The following is a 20,193-nucleotide window of genomic DNA, read 5'->3' as shown; positions in this document are numbered from 1 at the left end:
ATTATCATGAAAATAGAGATATATGTCTGTTAAAGACACCACTCAAAGCATTGTTATCAACCTTTGACCGTGCAATTAAACGTGTACACTTTTAAATTGAACGTTTATTATGTGACATGGGCAACAGATCACTAAAAAAGGAAGAGTTATGCTGAATCTGTCAACTTGTCTGGTTTGTTCAGCCCTGAAGTTCTCAAGTAATGTAGTATAGACACCACCAAAGATAACAATATCCATAACGAATGATAAGGTCTAGCAAAACAGCTTCAGTACACTCTAAATTCTAATTGGATGAGCCACATCAGTTGAATTCAATATTAATGCAGCTGCGATGTTGCTTAACAACAGTAAACAACTGTTTCAACATTTGACTAACTCGCTTTAAAAACAAGGTCTTCTTCGCCTTGACTTGTATTTTCTCATTAATCCATTTTTCTTTGTCAATTACGCATGTACTGTAAATAACATAAAGCAGTCCTACCCGCTGATTGTGATGTGAATATCTGTATGTAATATAAACTGTATTGCACATCTCTAGTGCTTGACACATTTCTACCGTTTCATAGCATTTACCGTCATAATGCCCAGCCCTAATGCCAGTGATTGAGAGCAGACATTCTTTGCTTTAATCTGGTGGTCTCATCTCCTTGGGCACCATAACGTGGAGTCAGAACGCCTGACTGGACTTAAAGCCCCCAGCAGAGCAGCTTTGACTGGATTCAGTAATTTGACTAGTAGCTCATCATTCGAACTGGTCACAGAAGACACAAGTACAGACAAATGAGAACACCTCAAACATAATGGTTTGTTTGTAACCATGTGTCTGATGTATTCTGTCTGACCTCAATGGTTGCAATTCTAGCTTTTTTTAAAACAATGATGAAGTTGACATGAAATCAACTATTATGCTATATATATTTTTCAATACACTTTCCTATTGTGATCGATTCGTTGGAGCACATTATTCTAAAGGTAAACAATATTTGCCTTCATAATGGTCAAAATTTCATAACTTTCTCTGAAACTCTTCAGGTGACATGAATTAAGAAAATTCTTATAAAAATTCAATCTTGAATTATTCAATTTTTAGAATAGTGTCCTTACTGCAATTACATTTTTGCAGTTGTTGTCCTTATATATTTGCTACAAACAGCACAGATCATTGAGTCACTCACAGCATCATACGTGAGTACAAGTATTAAGTTGCAGTTTCTAATAAAGTTACCAACAAACTGACAAATAACTGTTTTATTTTCTTACCAATTTTTTTACCTCAATTTGGAGCTTGGTGAGCAATTTTAAATCATGTATTGAGTTATTTTTATGTATTTGTGTGTTTCCATACAGGTACAGAAACACATCTTGGAATGGAATGCATCAAGATGAATACAAGACAAAGTTTGTGTCTCTCAAACAGTCACAGTAAGTGATCCCCAGAATTCTATCTCATCTAATTATTTTCTGCCTCTCTCCTTCTACTGGTTCCACCCAAGGCTGAGTGTAAGAACAGTTATCAAAGTATGAAATGTAATCTTGCCCCATTCCACAACATATAATAATCAAGGCAATGTTTTCAACAGGACAATATGAATTTCCTCTCATGAGTGATTTCTGAATAATAAAATCATGGACTGTAAATAATGTGATAATCATAATTTCTTCACTGACTTTTACAAACTTTACCACCTGAAATCAGATTTTATGAGTCTTTACAAAACGATTAAGAGGGTATTTGTGCATGCATAATTCCTTTGTGTACCTTGGTTGGAAGAATGATTAAAAAGCCTTATTAAACTGTGTTACTGGATAAAACCCATGTAAAAATGTGACCAATGAAGTGCCTCAGCCTTGTCAGCTTTATCTTATAGTCTGTGCCTCAGATAACCATGATGTGGAATCTGCTTGTCATGGCTGGTATTTTCCAACACTGGCAAATAGCTGCTCAGCAGTGAGCATCATTACATATGACCTCTCAGTTTACAGTCTAGCTGTCATCAGTGGAGTTTAGCTGTCTCTTACACATGGTCAAGCACAGTCATATTGATGGACTAAGTGGCCACGGGTGGCTGGTTATCTGGTTCCAGCATTCTTTCTTATATAAGTGTAACTCTATTCCAGGTCACTGGATAAATATGGCTAGTGAAAGTAAAATTATCTTTACTAGGAAGAAGACTTCTTACAGACTGTATTCAGAGTAGAATAATTTTCACAACTTTCTGGATATTTTGTCAACAGGAAATTTATTTTAAGATGCATTCTTCGATATTTTTTTGGCAGAACGATTGAAATTCCATATTTAAAAACATCTACACAACCCATTTTACTTCTATGTGATGTATTTCAGAGTTAAACAGGATATTTAATAAATAGTAAGGAAAGACGTGATTTTATACATCAGGATTGTAAAAAGTGATTTATATATGACAGGTGGTTGAAACGGAAAAACTAAAAAAAATAATAATAAGATGGCTTGATGATTTCAGCCAAACATGGAAAGTTGTGTCAGAGGTGGAGCAAGTTTTGATTATACATAATCCAAAGACATTTTTTTACATCTTTTTTTTCTTTAGACTAATGTGCATTGATAAATCATTCGCAGTAAGACCAGGAACATGCATTAACAAAGTAAAAAAAAGAAAAAAAAAAGTAATTTTATGATTTCTTGATGTCCTCAGATGAACTTTTTCCCATTAATGCGTTTTGCAATAAATCAAATGTGGCATCTGTTCTGAGTAGAGTCTTTTGGGCAAGTTGTGAAACTTGGCAGAATGCCAACAAATCCCTCCTCCTAAACATATTTAAACATTGTTCAGGAGAGTAATGGACACTTTCTACAGGTGACATTTGTCTAGCAGACAAGAGAGCTTAATGCAGGTATCTGAAAAGCTTTTCACATAGAAACAGCAATGGCTACTTTATGCCCCAGTATCATCCGTCATAATGGATATAATTTGGACACATATTAAATTTCAAAACAGAGTTTTTTAAAGAGGGGCCCAGCTGTTCATTCTGGCTGGGAAATGTGTTTACATTTATGAAATGCTGGCACAGAGCTGGATGTGACTGAGGGGTGAGGAAGCTGATGCCAGCTCTACTCTCACACCCAGTGTGAGCACAAGGTCAGGGAAGAGTTTTCCCACAAAACGCCCAAGAAACGCCCAGAATATATCCAAGAGACACCCTGGGCTTTCATCTGACTGTGATGAGTTTTCTCACATTTTCTCACAAGGCTCAGCCCTGGCTCTTAAAATGTTTAGAATTATGCCTCTTTTTCTAATGCTTATGCTGGATTAGGTTTTACAAAGCACCCAAAGAACTTAATGTAAGAACTGCATAATTGGGATTTAATTTGAGTGTATATTCACTCTGTAATTCAACAATTTTCATGCTTAGTCTTAATCATAGTTTCTGCAACAATAAAAAAATATATAATAAATAAAATGTATGAATGAATGATGCATTTAAATAATAATAAACAAAATTATGAAACCCACCTAGAAGGATATATTGCTGACCTTGGAGTTTATTAAGCACAGAATTGCTTAAGTATGGAATTTTATATACTGTATGGTGGCATCCCTTTGAACGAATCTGCAATCTGCACTGAGAGCAGGGAAGGCAGTGAGCCAACCACCCATTTAATAGCATGCTTCATTTAATAGCATACTCCAACCCTTCTTAAAGAGCAGCCTGTCATCATTGAACATCACTGCAATGCTGTGCTGCAAATACACGTGAGTATTGTGTTTACGCATTTACACACACTTTTCAACTACTCAAAAGGCACCAAATAAAATAAAGTAGTGCCTGAAGCCAAATGACTACTGAAAAAAAGGGGTGGGGGAAATCATAATTTACTGACTTTCAAGTCATGTCAAACCTGTATGTTTCTCTTTCTTCAAGGAAACACAAAAGAGATGTTTTGCAGAATATACAGTCATTCTTTCTCAAACAACAGAAGCAGTGATTGTCAAGCTCCAAAAAAGTATAATTCATAAATGTACCATAAAATAGTCCATATGCAAGAAAATCATATGGCTTTAGAAGTTGCACAAACCACTTGTGTGTTGTTTTTTTTGTCTTGTTTGTCTTTTCTGCTACACATCTTTTTGTGTTCAACATGATACAGGTTTGGAACAACATTAGGATGAGTAACTAAATAACTTTTTGGGAGATTGATTTCAAACAATACCAGTAAAAGAGTAAGAAAAAATATTTAATTGGTTGTTATGGGAAATAGTACTGTTTTAATAAATATATATATATATATATATATATATATACACGTATTTGTATGTAGTATAAGTTTTGAAAACACAGCTGTTACAATAATATTGCTTGCTGTCTTCTCATGAGATGAACAAGATTTTTTTCACAGGGCTGCAGCAGTGGAGATTTAACCCTCTTTGCTCTGAGGAAGGTGGTCTATGAAACTGAATGTTTAACATTTGCATTTCTCACAGGATGTGAGGACTACAGGAGTTGAATGGAGAGGTTTTAGAATGGGCTGTTAAAGGTGTCGAACCCGGTTTAATCAGACCACCTATTGAGTCCTCAAACAGCCAAACCATTTCAGGAAAACAATAGTTATTGTCCTCAAGTACGGGACCATGTCAGTAGAGACCAGATGTCTTTTAACCACTGACAGGATACTAAGTTTTCAGATTACTTAAAGCTTTTGCTTATGCTGTAACCCTTTGTAAGTTTGTGTTACAGACTGCTTGTTTTGTAATATTAAATAACCCTTGCATTTGTTCAAAAAAGCTGTTCAGGACTATTCCTACTGGTTACAAAACATAAAGGCCAAATTTAATCGCAAAGTCGCTGATCCAAGACATCCAATTCAACAGCCCATTTTGTAAAGTGTCAGAGTCTCTATAGCAATGGAGTTGAGGCAGTATGTTATGCCTGGGAAACGAGCCTCGGCCTGTCAGCCCACTGTTTGTATGTGTGTGTGTCTTGACATGCTTTTTAAGGACTTAATTACACGCAATGGAGAGGTGCCCCCACGCAATACTGACTGACTGCCGGGATTGTGGGATGGGCAAAAGAGTTTATAATCACCTGGCAGCTCCTGCACACAGCAGCGTGTGTCTGTTCCTCCTCTACATAGACACGTGTCTGTGTGTCTGTTTGACTGAAGGGTAGGGGTGGGAGTGTTGCCAGATTTTGCTAAAAAAAAAAAAAACAAGCCTAGAAAAAGGGACCTGCCTCACTAAAATAAGCAACAAGTCAGTTTTTTGTGCTCTTGGTGGTGGGTGGCTGGTGGTAATAGATTAAGGAGAATTGCTTCTTTCATTGATTTTATTTATTATAGAACAAACTTGTTAAATTATTCTTTTGTATCTTAACACAATTTTTTTAAATAATTAATTTTGATTAATAATGAATAATGAATTTGAAAAATAATGAATTTTATGAATACAACTGGCCATCTAGATCAGATGGGCAAAAGCCTTTTTTTTCTTGTAAACTATGGAAATTAATGATACAACGTAAAGTGTGGCTCGAATAGCAAATGGACATTTTTTTTCATGATGGTGTTCGGACATACTTTATTGTACTATGTGTGGCAAGCGCTATCAACCCCAAATACGTGACTGTATTTTGTAAATAAATCCCATAAGAACACAACCCGCAACTGACCATATTTATTTGTTTAATTTTTTATTTATTTATTTAACTTTATTATGACAAGGCCAAAGAAGTATGTTGTTTCAAAGTAGCTTTACAAAAATTGTGACTTAATGAATAAAGTCCCGCATAAGCGACTCTGGCAAGGAAAAAGATGTTTGCAATGAATGTACTTGTGCTAATTATTGTCTAGTTATAGTATAATATGTAATCCAACTTGTGCTAATTATTGTCTAGTTATAGTATAATATGTAATCCAACTCGTGTTCACTGAATAAATTAAATGATACAATTAATGTTAGTAAAGCAATGTTTAAACTGTAAGGATAATGATTAGTTTAGTTTTTCAAGTCCATGCTAAAATAAGCAGACATGGCAACTGTCTTGGCAAAGATGTCTTTGTGTATGAGTGTATGGAAGCAAGTCCATTCATGACTCACTATCAGTACTGACAGTAAATGCTTCTTATGTTTCTGAGTGTTCTAGGATGAGCTATTATCTCCATAATTTCGGCACGCTGATTAGATGCATATCACTTTCAAGGCTTTGAGATGACTCCTTGAAGATCTTGAGGATAGCATAATTATGTTTGTCACAGTTTAAAACTTCTTCACCAAGCTGAGCTGGCATCGCTTATATATAGACACTACCATTACACACACACACACAATACTCCACAGGGAGATCCGTCCCACACTCCAATGCTTAGTTTTGTGAAATAACCCCCTGTTGATTTGACCCCATATGCATGTGTCCCTGAGCGTATTGTGCCTGCAGCCTTGTGCTGACCACTCTCCCACCCTACGTATAGCCTTGCTGTGATTAATGAAGCTCTTCAGTGTCGGGCTCTATGCATTGGACAGACACAGTCACAGGCTGTCCAGTACAAGCAGGGCTACAGAACAGCAGACTCAGCCTAACTAGAGAAAACATCCACAAAGAGATAAGCTCCTGCTTCTGTTTTCACCACTGTGGTTTATGAGGCGGTGTGTGCATGGAGAGAGATACTTTAATTGCTGAGTTTAATGATTCTGTTACACCTTTTGTATTTTAAAAATCCCATAAAAGTAGCAGAAGGCAAGTCAGTTGTCACCCCAGGCAGCAATTGTCTATGTAGGCAACAGACATACAAGTAAAGCTTGTGCCTACATACCGTTCAAAAGTTTTAAGTTAATAAGATTTTATTTATTTATTAGATTAGATTAGATTTCTGATAGATCATGTGACACCTAAGACTGGAGTAATGGCTTCTGAAAATTCAGCTTTGCCATCACAGGAATAAACTACATTGAAAATACATTTAAATAGAAAACAGTTATTTAAAATTCTTATACGTTTGCACAATATTACTGTTTTTACTGTATTTTTTTATCAAATAAATCCAGCCTTGGTGAGCATAAGATACTTCTTTCAAAAACATTGAAAAATCTTACCAACCCCAGACTTTTAAATGGTAGTGTACCTCAGTGGGAAAAGACCGAGACTAACCTCTTTTTGTTTCACTCTCTCGCAGCACTTGGATACTGGCGAGAATGTGGATGCGATGGAGACGACTTTGGACCCCCAAACCCAACAGATCCATCTCTGTAAGGTGTAACATGTCCTAAAGAGAGACAAAAACAAAGAGACGAAGTAGTTTAAACATGTGGTGAGAATGACAAGGGCTAGAACTAATGGCCATCTATCATTTACACACAAAAACAAACATCAGAATACGGTTTAAGCTAGCAGTGTGTCATTATGGCCCGTGCCTCGCCACTCCTCAAAGTCCAGCCTTGTGTGGCTTTCAAAACAATACATTCCTTCTGCTTCTGACACAACAAAAACGCACGGCTATGTTTTAGATGGCATCTCTGCTTTCATTGTTCCCGGCATGACAAAACAAGAACCGTTTAATTGAAGGCTGTGTGCTATTTTCTGCTATTTAGTATTTACAGTGCACATGCCAAAGCATTCCTTCCTAAATAAACAGTAACAAGCATGCACTATCACAGCATAATGGGTTATTTGGGACTGCCCATATTTTGTCAATGCAAATAAAATTGGTCTGCTCAGATTTTTGTGGCTGCATTCCAGTTTGCATACTATCCATCCTAAATATGCAAGATTTGAATTTGTTTGTGTCTAGCTGTGTCTGTGGATTGCATATATTAGAATGTATCCTTTCATGAAAATGCCAAATATATTGATACACAGAAAAAAAAATTGTGTACTCAGAAATTGCTAGTAAATTTCACAATTTATTACAAAGAAAAAGCATGTAACATTTAATTAAACATGAAATTTTGAAGTAGAAAGACGGAAATCTTTAAAATAAGGTTGTTTTTTTTTACTTGTACATTTTTCTCAAATAATTTGTTTTATTTACAACTTCTCTGTTTTTACATCGGTAAATGTTATTTTTAGAAGATCTCAAAATTAATATCCACTTTCATGGAAAGCTGCAAATCATAATGTTGTGATGACTGAATTTACTTATAGCATTTAAAATGACCAATTAAAAGTTTTAGTATTTTATTTTTAATTAAGGCAAAAGAGCAAATACATTTTATAAGCAATTTTTTATAATCATGTCCTGGTAATCTTAGTGCTGTTCATTCTCATTATTCAAAGGTCTTTACCAAGTCATTCATTAAGCGTAGCTATGAGGATCCGTGTGAAATCTGTTGTACTGAATTGGTGCAGCGAGGCGAAGCTGTGTTGATCTAACTTTGTAGAAACAGAAAACATTTTGTGTGTTTTATCTCATCTGCTCCAATGATCTCATCGAATGGATTCTACCCAGAATCTCCAACATCAGCAGCAAGCACTCTTTCCAACTGCCATGTCTCTGTTTTTACAGGCTAGTTTGGGGAAAGAGAGAGAGGGTGGTGGACAGGGACGGACAGAATGGCAGACACAAAGAAAGTCAGTGAAAGACATAAAGCCAGAGTGTGGGAGAGAGAAAGGGGCGAAGAGATGGAAAACGAGGGGATAACATATGCTGGTAAGGGCCCATTGTTCATCTGCCTTCAACACACAGCTGAATCCAACAAGCCATGACAAAGTCTCTGCACCTTCAAACTCTTTATTTACCATGTGTGGTCTCATATCAATCTCTCATGCTGAGACTTCAAAAACATGTCACTAAGCAGCTATTCAGATGCCTCACCTTGAGTGGGCTAGTTGCCCTTATAAAAAAATTCCATGGTACAGTGATGGTATCAGATGACAAAACTATGGTACTTTGATATGATAATGATGGTGGTACTAAATGCAGGTTTGTGCACTCAGAATTTAACTGATAATGCTTTTGAAATTCTACTTAAATTCCTGAATTTTAATAAACAGGATGCAATTGAAATTTAAAACTGAATTTATGGACGCTATGTACATGTAAGTGTTTTTGTGTGTAACTCAAACAGATTAGTCACTCAAATCAATTATCAGTCATATATCAGTTATATATCAATGGTTTAAGTGCTAATGGATACTTAATAGCTGTTTTATTTGGTGCTGTTCTTCATCCAGTGTTTATCCTGCACTCCATTAGTGGAATCACTGAAATACGATTCAGCATTAATGTGCATTACACAGTGTAATCAGTGAGCCTATAATGGTCATGTAGTCATCTCAGAGTCAACACTGCTGTTGTTTCTGATCCACTGTTTTGTTCTTTCTTGGCAGTTGAGTGTCTTTTTTCCAGGTATTTCTGTTCTTGCAAAAGATGGGAAGCTGGTTATATTGTAAAGTGGGTAATTGTGTGGAAGACAGTGACTTATACAGCTCCTATAAATGTTATTTGTGAGTGAGTGAGTGAGTGAGTGATGTGACATGTGGCCAAGTATGGTGACCCATACTCGGAATTTGTGCTCTGCATTTATCCCATCCAAAGTGCACACACACAGCAGTGAACACACACCGTGAACACACTCCCGGAGCAGTGGGCAGCCATTTTGCTGCGGCGCCCAGGGAGCAGTTGGGGGTTCAGTGCCTTGCTCAAGGGCACCTCAGTCGTGGTATTGAAGGTAGGAGAGAGTGCTGTACATTCCCTCCCCCCACCTACAATCCCTGCCGGTACGACACTCGAACCCGCAACCTTTGGGTTACGAGTCCGACTCTCTAACCATTAGGCCACGACTTCCCCTAAGTATAAGTATGTGCATGTGTGTCTAAACTCACAGTGTGTGCTGACTTTACCTCCACTCCATCATATTCTTCATTGAATAGCGTGCAGTACTGAGGTAGCCCCAACTGACTTAGCCATTTCGAGATGGACATGTGCTTCATGATGGAAATTTATCCAAATGTTGCCCCAAAAATCCCTCCGTATGGAAGGCTAGAAGAAAAGTGAAGCATTGTTTGCATTAATATTGTGAATTACTGAATACTGTTTCAAATAGAAACAAATAACATTTTTAGATACATAGACTGGTGATAAATTTTGGCTCATGTCCCACTGGTCCAAACCACAGCAGGTTCTTTCCTTATATAGCATGATGAGTTATCTGACACATGACATTTGAGTCATTTATGAGTCTTGCCTTCAGACACAAATAAAACAAATTGTACAGAATCATCTGCCCTCAGATTTGACAGCTCATACTGGAAGCTAAAAAACATCACAGGGGTTGCAACATTCTGTCTGCACATGATTCTTTCTCAGTGAACCCTGGGGGTCCGCAAAAATCCTCCCTCTAACTGACTGTGAAACCACACTATGGATTTATGGTGTTGGTGTAGGCTTTAATTACTATATGATCCAGCTCCCCTTAGTTTAATAGCTTATTTATGAACGGGCAGCATTTCTACTCCCCGTCTCCTTCAAAAACTCTGAGTATGATTGGTCACATCACCAGACGTTTCTCTTCTAAAAGACATAATATGTGTGGGCACCCAGGTGAAAAATAAATATATTTAAATTGTGCTTTTTGACGATGATGCCCTGGCAGCTTAGATGGTGTTTGGCACATGGCACAGACCCAGAGCATCCCAGTGCTGACAACACACGGCGGAATCGAGGGAGCGAGGAGCCAAGATGTAGATGGTGTGGCTGCCAACATCTGGGGGTCGACCGATGGAGACAGATGTGGTGGCTCAGGAGGCGCTGATGGAGCTGAGCGTTGTCGCAGGTTCCGGAGACCTGGGCACAGCTTAGTCGTACTGACTCCTGGCATACAATATTTTGCATGGGCGTGGCAGAGTCTTAACTTTGATAAAGAATATCTCTTTGGTTTTGAGACTTTAGTCTTTGCAACTTCAGGGATCTTATCTATGCACAATCAGCTTGTAACACTCCAAAGAGAAAGGAAAACTTGAAATCGCATCATATGACCCCTTTAAATAAGTTGGATGAGGCAGCAGAGTGTTTTTCAAATCTTGACAAGATATGTCCAATCATTTAAAAGATCACCCAGAGAGGAGGCCATTACATTTATTAGTATGTGACTGTGTGTGTGTGTGTGTGAGAGAGAGAGAGATAGAAAGAGTGCATATTTATAGACTGTATGGGCTCCAGGTATAGCAGAAGACCCTGTCACCTTGCCTGAGAGAAGTGCTTTGTCAAGGGTTACTCCTGCCAACAAAAGAATCCACTACACAAATCATACCAACTAATTATACCTTAGTGCCTCATCATGACAGGGACACAGATTCAGACTAGCAATATGACGGCATATAATATTGCTCCTATACAACAGTTCAATAAACAAAAAGTAAATAATGAGAAAATTATATTTAAACACTATTTCCATTCACTTTGTTAAAAATAGTTTCAAACGTAGTCAAAGTAGTTAACAGCTGCACGTCTCAGAGCAATTCCAGTGTTCCTGAATGACCCAGCGTGTTTGAATGAATCGCTTGCGTGAATGATTCATTGACTCACTCACTTATTTCATTTCTGGTTGAATCAGTGTACTTCAAAGAATGAGTTGAAGAAATTACTCAGTGACTCACTCATAAAAACACTTGGCATCACCTACTGGTGTATCAATGTAACGTATCTGCCGATATGATCACCGATACCGATCTTTTTGAAGCCTTCTTTTTATCATGTTAAATTATTTGTAGTGATGCTCCAATCAGGATTTTTACAGACATTTATTCAGGGCCTAAATTAAATTTTTTTGACATTTTTAAAAATATATATAATTATCTCACCTTAATGTTTGATAATGCAGTGCATTTTTGTTTTTACAATGGGGCAATTGCTGCACAATAGTTTACACACAGCACAAGCCTGATTTTGTGAACTGTATGTGAGGCGGCCTTATGTGTGCAGCTTTGAGTGTGCATGAGCGCACTGTCTCTAGGAGAGTGCTGCGAGTGCTAGATGGTTTAAACACTGGCAAGATTTAAAAAGAAATGCAAATTCTAAACTTTAGTGACGATGCGACTGTGCCTCGATTGTGCAAGTGACAAATCCTGTCTCAGCTGTGCAGCTTGCAGCTTGTTTATAGTGCAGATGAGAGGTAAAGAGAGAGAGTTTGTGAAATTACGTCTCACAGAAAGTTTTCAAATTACTTTGTAAGTTATTTAATAAAGAAATATGAATTGTACCTCACCGCTTCAGCATTATAGTTATTTAATCCGCGCCAGACAGAGATTGAGAAGGTGCTGCTGCATGTCATGCCAAACCTCTCACGGCAGACACGGCAGTTTGAGATCAGTTAATGGGATCGCCTTTATAGAGACCTCCGATCAAACTTCCCAAAGCGATTATCGGCCATTAGTGATCGGTAGCCGATCAATGGGTGCACCCCTAATTATTGCTCATACTTGAATATTAGCAATAAAAATAACATGTTTTGTTTAGTAAGCAGCATTAAATATATATAAGCAAAATTAATATTAATTATATATCCTCTGCACTGATGAGACATCCTTGGGCCTGCAATTTGATGCCAAATTAAAATATGGTTTGGAGTGGGGAGGATATTTGGATCATTAAATTACCTTTCAGTTTCTAAACTCAATAGTCATCTGTCAGCTTCAGCTATCTATTGTTTGTGAACCCTGCAGTATTTCATTTTGCAAATGCAGACATGCACCAGTTAGGAAGATCCTGACATCCCTGTTTTCCCAGCAATCAACTCTCATCCACTCTCACACAATGGGCAATAAAATCAGCTGTGCAAGTGCCGGAACATGGCTCATAAAGCACTGCTGGGGCAATACAGCAAAAAAGTTGCAGTTAATCCAATATAACTCGCAGGCCCAGCTGTGCTCGCAGTCGGTAGCCCAACCCTGGGTTAAAGCAATCAGAGGAGTAGATTGTACAATTGAGGTTTATTCCTGTCATGAATGTCAATGCCCCTGTGGCCACATGGAGAGATGTATGGTGGGTCTCACACCATAAAGGACAGGTTGTTTGGAGGACAAGAGAAGACTGGCTGTCCTTGCAGCACTTAAAGCAAACAAATGCCTTTCTCTTTAATCGACTGATAGTTGATTCCGTTTAAATAATATTCAAGCCATTAGCTTCACAATTTAAATTATATTCAAGCCATTAGGTCCAATAAATAGCTTGCTGTTTAGTTTCAAACCATTAAGCCCGATGCACTTGCCATTTGTACAATTAAAAACTTCATTAAAGAAACTAACAGTAGCTTTTAGCCTTTTTACTGAATGTATTAATTGTACAATTAAGCAAAATAATTATAAGTAAAATACATTGTGACACAAGTAGATCTGAAATCAAGTAAACAAACGACATGTAAAGCATGTCAATCTTTCAGTATTTCTTCCACATTAGCATACAAATAAAAAAAATTTATATACTACATTATTATTGCCTCATGTAATGAAGTTGAAGGTGGATGCCCTTTCTGAATCATGATGATGATACTGATGATGAAGCACAGTTATTTGGCTGATATTCATCCAATAGGCTCATGCATCTGCATGATCCAATCTCCTTGAAAGCCATGTTGTAGATATATCCTGACATGGCTTAATCACATTTAGGGTTTAGTATGCACATGCACCCACATATCAATGTCATATATGCCTGTGAAGTTTCGATAGAGTGCAGAGCAAGATCATGTTCATCATATTCAACATATTCTTCCTGCACTCCTTTAAGATTCAATCTATAATCTGTTCTTTTACTACTGTACATGCTTCTGACTGCAATTCAATATGCTATGGCATTCACAGTTGCTGTGGTGTCTATATACTGTACATACTGGGTCCAAAAAAGCTCTGATGATTAGAAAAACATGCAACAGGAACTAATTACTGCACTCTGTGGGCTGGAGACATGTGAAGTCACACACTGTGTTGCTTTGAACATCCTGTTTGGGAAACAGAAGTCCCCTTCCTGTTTCTTCTGTTGTGGTTGCAGAAACAAGAGACTGCCTGGCTCCTTGGCACTCCAATGACTTTGACTTTTAAGTTTTAATTTACTTCTATTAAATTAATTTTCTTTTATTTAAATTAATTTGATTTTGTTTGTTATTTTTAAACTGAACTTTCTTTAATATTGATTACTTTGTTTGTAATGTCTCAGTTTTTAGACGCGACTGGACTAAAATAGATGTTTGGGTGTTTAGCAGAATAACCATTACTATGATGAATATGTTCCACTAACATCTGAGAACCAGAAAATGTACAAATATAGACTATACTGAACAGTAAATCTTGTTTTATTGCTTTTCTCATATAAAACAACAAATTTTGTTTTTGTGAAATGTTTTGTTTAAAAATCACTCTTGATCATAAATGCCACATGGTTTGATATTTCTAAAATGCAATGACATTCAGACATTTTTAGCAGTGCTTTTTCAACAACAAAAAAATTTCAAATACTTTTTTGGTTCAGTGTATAATACAGATAAATTCTTGAATTTGCATCATTTGCCAAATCTAAATCTTACACTTGCTTAAAAGCTCAAAAGTGCTGAATTGAGCTATTTTTAATCTTTATAGCACTGATTAAGAATGGCAGTCCATTATGAGATGACAAGATGTAATTGGAGGTCAGCATTGAACTGTCAGATTTCAAGATAAGCAAGGAGAGTGAACCCAGATTCAATTATATCATTGTTCTGAGTTAAGCATTCCAGAACGACATGTGGGGGATCTTGCAATTCAAGAGCACACGCAGCACTTATTTATGATGATGTTGCATGTGCACATGTGCATGCATGTGTGTGTGGCAACCAGCAGGGTTGCTATTGTTACATATGTGACCTGCATGACTTGAATATTTGGTTGGTGTACAGTATATACAGTATGGGTGTGTATATGTGAGATGATATATATGCTGTGTCAGATCAAGACTAGAACACCCTCTGAGATGAAGGTGCAGGCATTTTGTGAATGTGTTGCCAAATTTTGATTAGTTAAATCAACCAAGCATAGCTGACTGGTAAATTGTGTGTGTGAAGCTCATTGACCAAGAAACTCTTTCTGGTTAAGCTAAAGCCTGATGGGGCTTCCAACATCCCATGCTAGAAACCATCATCCAAAACACTACATATGTTGGTCTTTTCCCCAGGGTTGAGATATGTTACGACACTTTAGCAATCAGTCAAGATAGTGTAGCCATTTTGTCAGTTCAAGTTAAGTGTGTGAGCAGATGTTTTGTACAAAATGCTTCTGTCCTGCTAGTCCTCTCTATCTCGTGTTAACGTCACTAATAGTTGGGAGTTGTAGAGGAGGCAGGCACCACTTTCTCCCCATCCACCCCTCCTACTCTCTATTTTTACCATGAGGCAAACAACTCACCTAAAATACATCTAGAATTTTAATGCAATAAAAATTACGTCTTTTAAACATCAGGCGGTCATGATCAAATTATGCTTGTACTTGAATTACTGCGGAGTGAACCTACACAGGCTTTAAGATAAACAAATAATATGCAAACTAAATATTGTGTCAATATGTTATGATTAGGTTTTAAATCAAGCAAACCAAGCAACAAAACTTCAAAATATGAATAGCAGCTAATTTAATATTTATAATGTATCCATGAAAAGTCTCTTATCACTTCTATGAGATTAGTTTTGATTAACTAATGTTTCTTTCCTCTGTACTGCCCCTGTGCTCCTCAACATGCTCCTTTTCAAAGTTCTGCCTAGGGAGGAGGATGCTCTTCCCTGATTCACGGCATACCAGCCGTGCCTGAAGTCCTGAGCTCACGCCACAGTTAGGCCAATAACATTCCCTGGCAATGCTTGACTCATCCTCACAGGTAATCTGCCAGATACTTTTGCCATTACAGCTGTTTGGGATAGAGTAAACAGTGACTAGAATCCTCCTTCTTCAAAGTGTTGTGAGAAATCTTGTTCATAGCAGTCTATAAGGGTTATGCTTTTCATAATGCCTTTGATTTTAAACATTTAAAATTGTGGTGTAGTGTAAACTGTCCTTGATAGTAACTCGGTTCAGCTTTATGAAATGCTAAATATGCAGTTTCTATGCTCACCACTTTTCTGTGAGTTACTTCAAGAAACTTGTTTGTGTAGATTCATGTGTATTTATTATATACTGCAGAGATTAGAAATATAGACTGTAACTTGAGAAATGCAGAAAGGTCAGAGGTCAAGTGGAGCTTTCTAACTCCAAAGTTCATTCAAAGGTCTGTCTCCTTAAACAGGCTTTCTGTTGTAGAAAACTCATAAAAACAGCAAACCCGTTGTGCCCACAGATCATTAAAACCATTGTGGTATTGATTTGTTTCCTCAAAGTTAAACAGCACAGATCCATCAATATTTTAAATTTAATTTAAAGCATGAAAAATGAATAAGAAATCCAGTCATTGTGCTTCTACGTTAAACACAAACCACTGTTCAATTTTAATAGGTTTAAAGGGGTCATATGATACGATTTCAATTTTTCCTTTCTCTTTGGAGTGTTACAAGCTCTTGGTGCATAAAGAAGATCGGTAAAGTTGCAAAGACTAAAGTCTCAAATCAAAAGAGATATTCTTTATAAAAGTTAAGAGTCAACCATGCCTACCTAAAACGGCTGGTTCTAACACGCCCCCACACGTCTACGTCACGATGTGGGAAGATTTGCATAACACCGCCCAAATGTTCACGCAAAGAAAGAAAGCGTAACTTTTCCTTAAACCGCATAAACACATTTCATTACACCAAATACACAAAATAATGTTCTTTTTAGCAACATCATATGACCCCTTTAATGTATTTTAATGTCCTATCGATCAGCTCTTTTAATCGAGCATTAGTAGCATGCTAATCATGCTAGCAATATGGTAATCATGTTAGAAACATGTTAACGACATGCTAGTAACTTGCTAATCATGCTATCAACATGCTAGTAGTCACTTGCTAATCATGCTAGCAACATGCTAATCATGCTAGAAACATGCTAGCGACATGCTAGTAACTTGCTAATCATGCTAGCGACATGCTAGTCACTTGCTAATCATGTTAAAAACATGCTAGTAACAAGACTACTGATACGTGCTGAAATCGCGTTTGGTCTCGTACTGTATCGCGTACCTTGTCAGTGTCGTGCGCTTTGCTTGGCCATTTGTTGTGATAAACAGGAAAGTGTGTCCAGCTGAATTAAATTTGAGTTTTGTTAAACGAATAAAAAAAAAGCTTTGTTTACCGCGAACGTATTTTAAATGCTAAATTTAAATTTAAATGTTTTAGTTTTGAAGTGTTGTTGTATGCATTTGTCATTTTTATTTAATTTCTTTTATTTTCTTAAATGTGTGTATATATAGTATTTATAGAGTTTTAGCTTTTAGTTTTAATTACTTTTTCTTATTTGTAAGTCGCTTTGGATAAAAGCGTCTGCTAAATGACAAAGTAAAGTAAGTAAAAGTAAATGCTAATAATGCTAGAAACATGCTAGTGACATGCTAGTAACTGGTAAATCATGCTAGCAACATGCTAGTAACATGCTAATCATACTAGAAACATGATAGCGACATGCTAGTAACTTGTTAATCATGCTACAAACATGATAGTCACTTGCTAATAATGTTAACAACATGTTAGTAGCATGCTAATCATGATAGCAAAATGCTAGTAACATGTTTATCATGTTAGAAACATGCTAGCGACATGCTAGTAACTTGCTAATCATGCTAGCGACATGATAGTCACTTGTTAGACATTCTAGTCACTTGCTAATCATGCTAGCAACATGCTAATCATGCTAGAAACATGCTAGCGACATGCTAGTAACTTGCTAATCATGCTAGTGACATGCTAGTAGCATGCTAATCATGCTAGAAACATGCCAGTAACTTGCTAATCATGTTAGCAACATACTAGTAACAAATGCTAATCATGCTAGAAACATGCTAACGACATGCTAGTAACTTTGTTAATCACGCTAGCGACATGCTAGTAGCATGTTAATCATGCTAGAAACATGCTAGCAATATGCTATTAACTTGCTAAACATGCTAGCGACATGGTAGTAACTTGTTAATCATGTTAACGACATGTTAGTTACTCGCTAGTCATGCTAGCAACATGCTAATCATGCTAGAAACATGTTAACAACATGCTAGTAACTTGTTAAGTCATGCTAGCAAAATGTTAGTAACATTATTCATGCTAACAAAATGTTAATCATGCTAGAAACATGCTAGCGACATGCTAGTAACTTGCTAATCACGTTAGCGACATGCTAGTAGCATGTTAATCATGCTAGAAACATGCTAGCAATATGCTATTAACTTGCTAATCATGCTAGCGACATGGTAGTAACTTGTTAATCATGTTAACAACATGCTAGTTACTTGCTAGTCATGCTTGCAACATGCTAATCACTTGCTAATCTTGCTAGCAAAATGCTAGTAACATGCTAATCATGCTAGAAACATGTTAACGACATGCTAGTAACTTGCTAGTCATGCTAGCAACATGCTAGTAACATACTAGTCATGCTAACAAAATGTTAATCATGCTTGCAACATGCTAGCAACATGCTAGTTACTTGTTAATTATGCTAGCAACATGCTGATCATGCTAGCAAAATGCTAGTAACAGGCCAATCATGTTAAAACATGCTAATCATGCTAGAAACATGTTATCAACATCTATCTAATCTATCTAAATTTTTAAACTTCAGGCTTTTACAACTGCTTTAAACTTTCAGGCTAGGCTTTCTCAAGCCAACCTAAAGTTTGTCTTGACAAACTTTTTTATCTAGTTATTTATTGTGCTCTTTAATGTAGTTTACCATGGATGCACACATTAGTGAGAGCACACAGAGCATAGGTAAAAAGTAAACTCTTTTTTTTACTTGACATACACAAACAATTAGTACAACCTCTAATTAGCTGCATGCATCTGGCTGCCCTGTGGTCAAGAGTTCAACATCCCACAAGCCACTGCATGTTCAGAGCATGCTGGGTTCTAGCCTTTTTTAAAGCATGGAAAACACCATTGCTAGACTGTGCAAAAACTAAGATGCCAGATGCACTGCATGCCTTCAGTGGCGTTTATCAGGATGTGAACAACCACTGTAGTGTGTGGTGGGGTTGGGAGCTAAACAATATAATGGCTCTTCAACTCTTTCTCTCTCGCTCTCTCTGTCCTCCACTTACTTCTAGGGCAAAAAGTCATACTTAAGCCAAATAACTTGATATTTAGGTTCCGATAAAGTTGCACACACATATTTTAATTTCTTTAATGGAAGTTTGCTGAAGCAACATGCCATAAATGCAATTTGCATCTAATGACAAAACTTTGACAGAGGGCAAGCACTGATCCAAAAAAGTTTTAAGAGAACCTCTTAATTGATAGAAGAACCCCGAGTTTCAAAGCACGTCCAAACTGAACTTGTGAGGCATTTAGTCAATGTCAGGAGGCTCAAGGTTAGAAGTGTTTTTTTTCTTTCTTTTTTTCTTCATAACTCAAGAACCCTGTGGTATCAATTCTGCATATATAGGTTATTTATTATTTAGACACTATCCCAATATAGTTCCAGCTTTACACCGTGTCCTAACCAGACGCGACGCGACAAGATTCCAGCTACAAGCAATTTGGCTGTCCACACTAGACGCGACACGACAATGCGACCGCCATATGCGACGCGACAGAATCACTCGAATATCACAGCCATTGAGAAGCGAGAAGCGCACTGCACTCCCAACGAAATGGACATGTTTAAAATCTAATTCATAAATATTAAACCTTTTTAACATTATTAAAACTACATACTGAGTGACTAATACCATCTGTGTCATGGAAAACACTTGTTGGAACACTGAGTTCGCAGTTTTAACATGTTTGCTTTAAAGGGGTCATATGATGCGATTTCATTTTTTCCTTTCTCTTTAGAGTGTTACAAGCTCTTGGTGCATAAAGAAGATCTGTAAAGTTGCAAAGACTAAAGTCTCAAATCCAAAGAGATATTCTTTATAAAAGTTAAGAGTTAGCCACACCTACCTAAAACGGCTCGTTCGAACACGCCCCCACATACAGTGGGGCAAAAAAGTATTTAGTCAGCCACCAATTGTGCAAGTTCTCCCACTTAAAAAGATGAGAGAGGCCTGTAATTTTCATCATAGGTATACCTCAACTATGAGAGACAAAATGAGAAAAAAAAATCCAGAAAATCACATTGTAGGATTTTTAAAGAATT

General features: G+C 37.0%; 2 protein-coding genes across 2 annotated transcripts in view; one reads left to right on the top strand and one right to left on the bottom strand.

The window, feature by feature from the left end:
* Positions 1-7,545, bottom strand: part of LOC107757998 (breast cancer anti-estrogen resistance protein 3-like) — a 58,790-nt gene extending 51,245 nt beyond the window's left edge. Inside the window, exon 1 of the mRNA XM_016575619.1 lies at positions 7,123-7,545. Coding sequence (XP_016431105.1) covers positions 7,123-7,234 — 112 coding nt within the window. The 5' untranslated portion in view covers positions 7,235-7,545. The remainder of the gene's footprint in view (positions 1-7,122) is intronic.
* A 990-nt stretch (positions 7,546-8,535) lies between these two features.
* The window catches only part of LOC107758000 (spermine oxidase-like), a 23,984-nt gene continuing 12,326 nt past the window's right edge, over positions 8,536-20,193 (top strand). The window contains exons 1-2 of the mRNA XM_016575623.1: positions 8,536-8,620; positions 15,686-15,808. The gene's annotated coding sequence lies outside the window, so the exon portion shown is untranslated. The remainder of the gene's footprint in view (positions 8,621-15,685; positions 15,809-20,193) is intronic.

This window comes from Sinocyclocheilus rhinocerous, unplaced genomic scaffold (genome assembly GCF_001515625.1).
Source record: "Sinocyclocheilus rhinocerous isolate Xijiao unplaced genomic scaffold, SAMN03320098_v1.1 scaffold1314, whole genome shotgun sequence".
Classification (NCBI taxonomy): Eukaryota; Metazoa; Chordata; class Actinopteri; order Cypriniformes; family Cyprinidae; genus Sinocyclocheilus; species Sinocyclocheilus rhinocerous.
Note: the sequence above shows the minus strand (reverse complement) of the source record. Positions and strands in the feature narration are given on the sequence as shown.